Source organism: Boleophthalmus pectinirostris, unplaced genomic scaffold (assembly GCF_026225935.1).
Source record: "Boleophthalmus pectinirostris isolate CB_2022bp ecotype Guang Dong unplaced genomic scaffold, ASM2622593v1 HiC_scaffold_7, whole genome shotgun sequence".
Lineage (NCBI taxonomy): Eukaryota > Metazoa > Chordata > Actinopteri > Gobiiformes > Gobiidae > Boleophthalmus > Boleophthalmus pectinirostris.
The window spans coordinates 42323448-42334085 of record NW_026571473.1 but is presented as its reverse complement, the minus strand read 5'-3'; the positions used below and the strand labels follow the sequence as shown (position 1 = coordinate 42334085).

General features: G+C 43.1%; 1 protein-coding gene across 1 annotated transcript in view; it reads right to left on the bottom strand.

The window, feature by feature from the left end:
• Positions 1 to 8365: 8365 nt before the first annotated feature.
• Positions 8366 to 10638, bottom strand: part of LOC129412100 (uncharacterized) — a 12447-nt gene continuing 10174 nt past the window's right edge. Inside the window, exon 6 of the mRNA XM_055165105.1 lies at positions 8366 to 9219. Coding sequence (XP_055021080.1) covers positions 8966 to 9219 — 254 coding nt within the window. The 3' untranslated portion in view covers positions 8366 to 8965. The remainder of the gene's footprint in view (positions 9220 to 10638) is intronic.

Below are 10638 nucleotides of genomic sequence, written 5' to 3'. Positions count from 1 at the left end.
CTTTTTTACTGTAATAAACCTACATAGATCATTATTTTACAGATTATTCATTGTTCAACTGTACGTAAGAACAAAGGTGTGGGTGGGAAAAGGGGAAACTGAAATTTTCTGAGCTCTCAAGTGTGAAATGATTAAATTAGAAACAACTCTGAATGAGATCATGAGAAAACACTGTTAGAACAGAGTTCATGTGTTGATTTAGCAGAATGTGTTTCTTTAATAACAATAATGTTTTTCTCTGTAGATTTTTAGTTTGGGGTGTGGAGTGGAGCCAGGTGGTTAAATCTTTAATTATGTGTGTTACAACTTTGAGATTTTTGCTTTTAAAATGTAAAGCGGGTGACAAATAAAATATATTCCTATTTTTTGTCTTGGGATTTGTGTGTTAAACGTGTTACATTGTGACCACCCAGAAGAGCAATGTCAATAAGAATATGGTTTTAATGTTTTGTCAGGGAAATAAAGATCAAATCAGCTCCATTGTTCTTGTGTCTGCTCTATCATTTTTATGTTAATGTCATTATTGTAAAAGAATCCACAGAAAACAGACAATAAAACATGTACTGGGGAGGAAGGAAGTACATTTAGCACAAGGAAAAAGGAACACAAGAAATAAACAATAACAGAGCTAAGAAGAGGAGCACAAATACACAGCACAAAAACAGATACAAGAGGCTGAGGCTGAAATCAGGAAGCAGAACCATCAACACGTCACAGTGACTCGTCTGAAGAACACAGAAGTGCTCCTGCTCAAACGTGTCGGGAAATGTAATGTAGCCAGTCCATTACATGGGCCTAGTGCCAGAACAGGTGCGGTAATAAGAAACAGTTTTAAAAATGTTTATTGAATAAGTGATTGTTGTGCAGATTATTGTGAAGTGACCTGTAAAAGAAATAAGTGCATTTAATTTAAGTGATCGTGGTTAAAATGAACGTACTTACCCTCTGGTGTGGTCTGCCTCAGGTGTTACGTCCAAAAGAGTCCCTGGGGAGCCGGAGCATCTTAAAGGGTTCATCTCATGCAAAATCAACTTTTCAGATCTTTCTACCTTCTCAGAGTGATGTGGGGGCCTTGTATTTGTCGCTGAAGTTGTTTTTGGATTGATTCAGCATTTTTTAAACAAATTGCAGCATATTTCTGCCTCCCTCCCACGTGACAACGAACTAAAGCTGCTACAACGATGATGCGGCAGATTCACCTATGACGTAGCAGAAGGCTCTTTGCACCCACCCCCGTCCCCCCACATCGTCTGACATTTCCCACATGAACCTAAACAGAAGCGACAGCAGAAGCTCATTGTTCTAAACTGCAGTTACACGATATAATAAGTTGATCTACTAGTGTTTATTAAAACTTTACCAATCAGTAATGTTCAGCTGATGTGGACGTGGTGCTTGAGCTTCGTGCTCCTCAAAGTCCTCGTCCGATTCTAAGTCACACATGCGGCTGAACACGCTGTATCTCCATGAGGAATAAAAGTTTATTCCTGCCGCTGTCAGGGTCAGGCCTGTCTCCCCCTCCCTCCCTGAGACGGCGGAGGAAGGGCGGCTCACTCGTCGCCTACGTCACGTTTGGAGGGCGGAGCCTGTGCTTTCTCAGGACGGGCGGGGGGAGGAGCAATAGTCGGACTTTCATAGTTCCTGGTCTGTGACTGTCTCCAAGAAATCAGGAAGATTTCAGAACTATTGTGTATGGATGTTCCAAAACGCAAACTGTGCTTGTTTATGTGCAGAAGACACAATGTGAAAAGAGTTATTTTACATCAGATGGACTTTTAAGAAGATTCTGGGGCAGGCAACTGTTTTGTTGGGAGGAGGGGAGCACAGAGGCTTACCATCCACCCGCCAGCGGGCGATTTTCCAATAAAAAATGTTCACTCTGTATATTCACCTTCATTATTTTTTTCACTACTGACATGCCATACATAGTTTGAAAGCTTAATTTATCAATAAAACAACCATATCATTCATTTTATGCCGTACAACAAGCCCAAAACGCTATAACTTAAAAATTCACATCATAAACAAAGAATAAGATACGCGTTTCTTACCTTTGAGCGGTTCTGTCGGTCCAAAACACGTTCAATCCATGAAAAGTTGTACTCAATAAGTCCGTAAAAATCCACAGAAAAAGAATATCAAGTTGTTTTTTCCATAATTCCATGTGGGTAAATAATCCAGAAAATCCTCGTCCGTATGAATGGATGAATGCGTGAATGAAAATATATGTTGCTTTTCCGAGCCTTCTCCCTCTCTGAGTTCCCTTTCTCTCCCGCTCTTGGGTGCGCTTGTTTTCCTCACACTCTTAGCTTCAAAATGAGACCCTCCCCGCTGTTGTCGGTGGCGGGGTTTAGGTGGGACAAGCCGCTGAAGAAGCTAACGCACTCACGTACTTCCTGGCTTTACGCACGCGTCATCAGTTTGTTTACGGGAAATCTCTTCAGTCATTGGATCTTCCAGAAAGTGATTGACATATTGTTTTAGCCTATCACCAGAGCTTTCAAACAGTGGGTGGGACATGCAGATTGTATTGGAAACGGACCCTGTGTTTATAAGCGCAACAGAGAGGGAGACAGGGAGCAGTGCGGGCGGTGCCATATTGGGCAGATGTTCCACTTGGAAGACAATTTTGGCTACTTTTAGGTTTTTTTCTTGAGAAAACATGCCTAAAGCTCAGAAGAATTAGTATTATAATAATAACAATTGTTATTATTATTATATTATTATTATTTTGGCACAAATTTGGCAATCTTGTGCCGAATTGTCATTTTGTTTACACAAAGGCTCACAGCATCAAAACCCTTTGTCCTAGAGTCTGAAATTCTACACAGTTGTTGGCAACAACTTGAACAATGAGTGTAGTGAGTCACAAATGCCTAGAATGAAGTATGACCAAGCTAAGGCCTTTATTTTTCTTTTTTTTGGTTTGTTGTGTGTTTGTTTGTTGTGTATTGATTTGTTGTTGGTTTGTTGTGTGTTTGTTTGTTGTTGTTTTGTTGTTGGTTTGTTGTTTTTTTGTTGTTGTTTTGTTGTTTGTTTGTTGTTGTTTGTTGTTGTTGTTGTTGTTGTTGTTGTTGTTTTGTTGTTGTTGTTTGTTGTTTGTTGTTTGTTGTTGTTGTTGTTGTTGTTTGTTGTTGGTGTTGTTGTTGTTGTTGTTTGTTGTTGTTGTTTGTTGTTGTTTGTTGTTGTTTGTTGTTGTTTGTTGTTGTTTGTTGTTGTTGTTGTTGTTGTTTGTTGTTGTTTGTTGTGTATTGATTTTGTTGTTGTTTTTGTTGTTTGTTTTGTTGTTGTTGTTTGTTGGTTTGTTGTTTGTTGTTTGTTGTTGTTGTTGTGTTGTTGTTGTTTGTTGTTTTGTTGTTGTTGTTGTTGGTTTGTTGTTGTTTTGTTGTTTGTTTGTTGTGTGTTGTTGTTGTTGTTTGTTGTTGTTTGTTGTTGTTGTTTTGTTGTTGTGTTGTTGTTTGTTGTTGTTGTTGTTGTTGTTGTTTTGTTTTTTGTTGTTGGTTTGTTGTGTGTTGATTTGTTGTTGGCTTGTTTTTTTGTTGTTTGTTGGTTTGTTGTTGTTGTTGTTGTTTGTTGTTGTTTTGTTGTTGGTTTGTTGTTTGTTGTTGGTTTGTTGTGTGTTGGTTTGTTGTTGGTTTGTTGTGTATTGATTTGTTGTTGGTTTGTTGTTTGTTTGTTTGTTGTTTGTTGTTGTTTGTTTGTTGTTGTTTGTTCAGGAAGAAAAACCCCAGAACCACAAACATGAACGGAACATGAATATATACACCACAAACACCAAGACGATCACCAGGACTACACCAGGACCGGACCAGGACTAAACCAGGACAAAACAAGGACTAAACAAGGACTAGAACTAGACCGGGAGTAGACCGAGACTAAACCAGGACTAGACCAGGACTAAACAAGGACTACACCGGGAGTAGACCGAGACTAAACCGGGACTGATCCAGTGTCATTAGCGGTGTATAAATATAAATACGCCGCAGTCGTCGACCCAATCTCATCGGGCTCTTGTTTCTAGGGCAACAAAGACGCAGGTCGGGGGCGTCTAAACTCAAATGCAAAGGCTCCAAATCGAAGCGTCAAGGCGTTTTTTGACGCTTTGGTGTGAACGGCCCTTTACAGTTGGTGCTCATTGGTTTTTCCCTGTTGTTTGTGATTGGAAATGAATTCTTTGGTCTGTTTTAGGTCACTACTAACTACTCTCATGTAAGATTTTAAGATTTATATTTAGAATTTAGCGTCTTTGGATTTATCATCAGGCCACGGACACTAATCATAAACTGGTTTTAAGTCTGTTTATCTCAAACTTCGCCCCGATAAACCTTTTTCCCAACCCATGAACACAGAGCACAGGAGCTTCATTCTCGTCCACAGGTCACTGATGACCTTCATGCATCATTCACTACTTTAAAGTCAATCACAGCCAATCACAGACAGTTACAGACAGTCACAGCCAATCACAGACAGTCACAGACAGTCACAGCCAATAACAGCCAATCACAGTCACAGTCACAGTCACAGCCAATCACAGCCAATCACAGCCACAGTCACAGCCAATCACAGCCAATCACAGCCAATCACAGACAGTCACAGCCAATCACAGCCAATCACAGCCAATCACAGACAGTCACAGCCAATCACAGCCAATCACAGTCACAGTCACAGCCAATCACAGCCAATCACAGCACAGCCAGTCACAGACAGTCACAGACAGTCACAGACAGTCACAGATCACAGCCAATCACAGCAGTCACAGTCACAGCCAATCACAGACAGTCACAGTCACAGCCAATAACAGACAGTCACAGACAGTCACAGCCAATCACAGACAATATAGTATTATAACAACACAACAACCAGCTCCAACAACACTCACAACACTTCGTTATTTAACTATAACATTATAACAGTGTTTCCCTGTGAGGCTTCGTCCCCAGATTTGCCCAAAAGTAACAAAAACAAACCTCTAACCTTCTCCAGACACTGAAGCAAGTGACTCTCCCAGCGGCGGCCGCCCCCGGGTCTCGGCCCCCGGGTCTCGGCGGCGGGTCTCGGGCCCGGGTCTCGGCCCCGGTCTCGGCCCCGGGTCTCGGCGGCGGGTCTCGGTCTCGGGCCCCGGGTCTCGGCCCGGCGGGTCTCGGCGGGTCTCGGCCCCGGGTCTCGGGCCCCGGGTCTCGGCCCCGGGTCTCGGCGGCGGGTCTCGGCGGCGGGTCTCGGGGCCCCGGGTCTCGGGTCTCGGGCCCCGGGTCTCGGCGGCGGGTCTCGGCGGCGGGTCTCGGGCCCCGGGTCTCGGGCCCCGGGTCTCGAGCCCCGGGTCTTCTCCCGCTCCGCTCTGTGGAGCTTGAGGCTGAAGTCGCTGTCTCCATCAGTCAGTTTGTGAATCAAAATAAAAGCTGTAGATTCCAGCGCAGCCAAACGCTTCAATTCAGCTTCGTGTTTCTTTTCTTGTTTGGCAGAAGAGTCCCGCTGACGAGGAGAATATTACTCCTGAAAAACTATTACTCCCGAAAAACTATTACTCCCGAAAAACTATTACTCCAACGAACTTTGACTTGAAGTTGAACTCGTCAGAACTTCTGTAGCGCACGGCCCTGTTATCCATGTATTAGCATTAGCATTAGCATTAGCAGCATTAGCATTAGCAATAGCATTAGCATTAGCATTAGCCTGTAGCAGTAACACGCGTCAGTGCAGTTATTTTAACAGATCCACGGTCAGTGCAGAGTTATTTTAACAGATCCACGTACAGTGTACAGTACAGTTATTTGTAACGTACAGTGCAGAGTTATTTTAACAGATCCACGGTCAGTGCAGAGTTCAGGCGGGAGCAGCAGAACATTTATCACTGTTTCTATATTTACTATCACAGAGTTTTCACAAAGACCCCGAACATGTCATGATCCCGCCCACAACTCCCTGAAATATGATTACAGTTTGTACTGAGTTGTGTACAACAGTTGTACAATACAGTTGTACAGTTGTACAGTTGTACAGTTGTGTACAGTTGTGTACAGTTGTACAGTTGTGTACAGTTGTACAGTTGTACAGTTGTACAGTTGTACAGTGTGTACAGTTGTGTACAGTTGTACAGTTGTGTACAGTTTGTACAGTTGTACAGTTGTGTACAGTTGTGTACAGTTGTACAGTTGTGTACAGTGTACAGTGTACAGTTGTGTACAGTTGTATAGTTGTGTACAGTTGTACAGTTGTGTACAGTTTGTACAGTTGTGTACAGTTGTGTACAGTTGTGTACAGTTGTACAGTTGTGTACAGTTGTGTACAGTTTGTGTACAGTACAGTTGTACAGTTGTGTACAGTTGTGTACAGTTGTGTACAGTTGTGTACAGTTGTACAGTTGTGTACAGTTGTGTACAGTTGTGTACAGTGTACAGTGTACAGTTTGTGTACAGTTGTGTACAGTTGTGTACAGTTGTGTACAGTTGTACAGTTGTGTACAGTTGTACAGTTGTGTACAGTGTGTACAGTTGTACAGTTGTGTACAGTTGTGTACAGTTGTATAGTTGTGTACAGTTGTACAGTGTACAGTTGTGTACAGTTGTACAGTTTGTACAGTTGTGTACAGTTGTGTACAGTTGTACAGTTGTGTACAGTTGTATAGTTGTGTACAGTTGTTGTGTACAGTTGTGTACAGTTGTATAGTTGTGTACAGTTGTGTACAGTTGTGTACAGTTGTGTACAGTTGTGTACAGTTGTACAGTTGTATACAGTTACAGTTGTACAGTTGTACAGTTGTGTACAGTTGTACAGTTGTGTACAGTTGTGTACAGTTGTACAGTTGTGTACAGTTGTACAGTGTACAGTTGTGTACAGTTGTGTACAGTTGTATACAGTTGTGTACAGTTGTGTGTGTACAGTTGTGTACAGTTGTGTACAGTTGTGTACAGTTGTGTACAGTTGTATAGTTGTGTACAGTTGTGTACAGTTACAGTGTACAGTTGTGTACAGTTGTACAGTTGTGTACAGTGTACATTGTGTACAGTTACAGTTGTACAGTTGTACAGTGTGTACAGTTGTATACAGTTGTTGTGTACAGTTGTGTGTACAGTTGTGTACAGTTTGTTGTGTACAGTTGTACAGTTGTGTACAGTGTGTACAGTTGTGTACAGTTGTACAGTTGTACAGTTGTGTACAGTTGTGTACAGTTGTACAGTTGTGTACAGTTGTTGTGTACAGTGTGTACAGTTGTGTACAGTTGTTGTACAGTTGTGTACAGTGTGTACAGTTTGTACAGTGTGTTTGTACAGTTGTGTACAGTTGTACAGTTGTGTACAGTTGTGTACAGTTGTACAGTTGTACAGTGTACAGTTGTACAGTACAGTTGTACAGTTGTTGTGTACAGTGTACAGTTGTACAGTTGTACAGTTGTGTACAGTTGTACAGTTGTGTACAGTTGTTGTGTACAGTTGTACAGTTGTACAGTTGTGTACAGTTGTGTACAGTGTGTACAGTTGTTGTGTACAGTTGTACAGTTGTACAGTTGTGTACAGTTGTACAGTTGTGTACAGTTGTACAGTTGTGTACAGTTGTACAGTTGTGTACAGTTGTACAGTTGTACAGTTGTGTACAGTTGTACAGTTGTGTACAGTGTACAGTTGTACAGTTGTGTACAGTTGTACAGTTGTGTACAGTTGTACAGTGTGTGTACAGTTACAGTTGTACAGTTGTGTACAGTTGTACAGTTGTGTACAGTTGTGTACAGTTGTACAGTTGTGTACAGTGTGTACAGTTGTACAGTTGTTGTACAGTTGTGTACAGTTGTACAGTTGTACAGTGTACAGTTGTACAGTTGTGTACAGTGTGTACAGTTGTGTTCAGTTCTAAACACAAACACTGTTGTGCTGTACAGAGTGTGTCCAGCAGGGGGCAGCAGAGACAGTTTAACTGAAACAAAACTCAGAAACTTGTATTATTTATTTTATTTTTATTTATTTTATTTATTTTTTATTTTTTAAGCTGATAAAATGTTTGAGAATTGATTCATTTACAAACAAATATTAATAAATGAAACATTTATAAAAGTACAAATATGAGCAGTACAACAGGCACCAGCAGTAACACACACACTCTGTTCCACCCTGTGATGTCATCATGTGGTGATACAGGAATTGCTCCACTGTGTTTTTAAACTCCACACACCTTCACTAGAATCATCTGGATCATTTCAGTCCTGGAGGATCTTCACTGAACTAAAGGGAAAAGGAACTGTTAATGTAAACTACCACGTCATGACATCACCAGGTGCATCTATGTCCATTTATACGAGTACAGACGCTCTGTGGTCACAACAAACAAAATGTGCTGTGACAATTCAACTTTAACAACAACAAAATGTCCAGAAACATTATTTAAGATCATTTTATTAAATAAATGTATTGTCCTCTTCAAAAACACCAGACCTGAGACAAACACCAACAGTCAAATAATTTACTGAGTGCGTCGCCCCCTGGTGGAGGAGCTGAGGCGTCCACTCACGTCCTTCATTTCCTCTAAAGTCATGTGATCTGAAGGGCCAGCTGAAGTCCTGGTTTAGACCTGGTTCAGTCCTGGTTTAGACCTGGTTCAGTCCTGTGTGATAAACAGTTTTGTTCAGATGAATATCGTATAAATTCTTCATAAAGAAGATTTCACGGAAACTCCCAAACTCCGAGTCAAGCACAGACTGCACTGAGCGAGGAAGGGCATCTGGTGTAAAACAATGTCATTATGTTAAACCTCAACAGGCTTTAACTGTAAATGGTCAGATCATTAAAAAGCGTCTGAAGCCTCTCGGGAAAAACTTCGCCAAAAACATCGCCCCTGAGAAACCACACACCAGGAGGTCCACACACCAGGAGGTCCACACACCAGGAGATCTAAAGCTCTGGCCAATACTAAAGTTCATTTTCGAGTAGTTTGGTTAAAAATAGTTTCATCTCTATTCGCGCGTCAAGCCACAGCCCCGTCAGAGAGCAGGAGAGCCGTCCGGGGCATCTGGCTTTCTTCCATCTTGGTCCAGCAGTGGTACCATCTTTTGCAGAGGAAACGATTGCAGGTCCAGTTCCTCGGCCCGGCGCAGAAGATCTCGCTGACCACGACGTTTCTTATATTTGTAGAAACACCACAGAGCTCCAAAAAACACGAGGACCACAAAGCAGACGGCCACCGTGACCAGGATGAAGTTATTCTGCTCGAAACAGGATCCTCCCACACAGACCTCTGAAAGAAGAAACAGTTTAAGAGAATTTCACAAAATCTGCTGCGACGAGTCAGAGGGACCACGGCCACAGAAACATGACAAGATGTTCGGTTTTAATCGTGTCGTTAGTCAGTCACAGGACGCCTGCACTGGATCATAGAAAACCGACCGAAGTCCCACAGGTTCGGACAAATATTTAGAAATTATGTTGGGTCAGACTTGATTCTGTTGTTTCTGCACAGCTCTGTGTGTCTGTGTCTGTTGTGTGTCTGTGTGTGTCTGTCGTGTGTCTGTCGTGTGTCTGTCGTGTGTCTGTCGTGTGTCTGTCGTGTGTGTGTGTCTGTTGTGTGTCTGTCGTGTGTCTGTCGTGTGTGTCTGTTGTGTGTGTCTGTTGTGTGTCTGTCGTGTGTGTGTGTCTGTCGTGTGTCTGTGTCTGTTGTGTGTCTGTCGTGTGTCTGTGTGTGTGTGTGTCGTGTGTCTGTCGTGTGTCGTGTGTCTGTCGTGTGTCTGTCGTTCGTCTGTGTGTGTCTGTCGTGTGTCTGTCGTGTGTCTGTGTGTGTGTGTGTCTGTGTGTGTCTGTTGTGTGTCTGTGTCTGTTGTGTGTCTGTCGTGTGTCTGTCGTGTGTCTGTGTGTGTCTGTGTGTGTCTGTGTGTGTCTGTCGTGTGTCTGTCGTGTGTCTGTTCGTGTGTCTGTGTGTGTCTGTCGTGTGTCTGTCGTGTGTCGTGTGTCTGTCGTGTGTCTGTCGTTCGTCTGTGTGTGTCTGTGTGTGTCTGTCGTGTGTCTGTGTGTGTGTGTGTCTGTGTGTGTCTGTGTGTGTCTGTTGTGTGTCTGTGTCTGTTGTGTGTCTGTCGTGTGTCTGTCGTGTGTCTGTGTGTGTCTGTGTGTGTCTGTCGTGTGTCTGTCATGTGTCTGTCGTGTGTCTGTGTGTGTCTGTCGTGTGTCTGTTGTGTGTCTGTGTCTGTTGTGTGTCGTGTGTCTGTCGTGTGTCTGTCGTGTGTCTGTCGTTCGTCTGTGTGTGTCTGTGTGTGTCTGTCGTGTGTCTGTCGTGTGTCTGTGTGTGTGTGTCTGTGTGTGTGTGTCTGTGTGTGTCTGTTGTGTGTCTGTGTCTGTTGTGTGTCTGTCGTGTGTCTGTCGTGTGTGTCTGTCGTGTGTCTGTCGTGTGTCTGTCGTGTGTCTGTCGTGTGTCTGTCGTGTGTCTGTGTCTGTTGTGTCTGTCGTGTGTCGTGTGTCTGTCTGTCGTGTCTGTCGTGTGTCTGTCGTGTGTCGTGTGTCTGTGTGTGTGTGTTGTGTGTCTGTGTGTGTGTGTTGTGTGTCGTGTGTCTGTCGTGTGTCTGTCGTGTGTCTGTGTGTGTCTGTCGTGTGTCTGTTGTGTGTCTGTGTCTGTTGTGTGTCTGTCGTGTGTCTGTCGTGTGTCTGTTGTCTGTCATGTGTCTGTTGT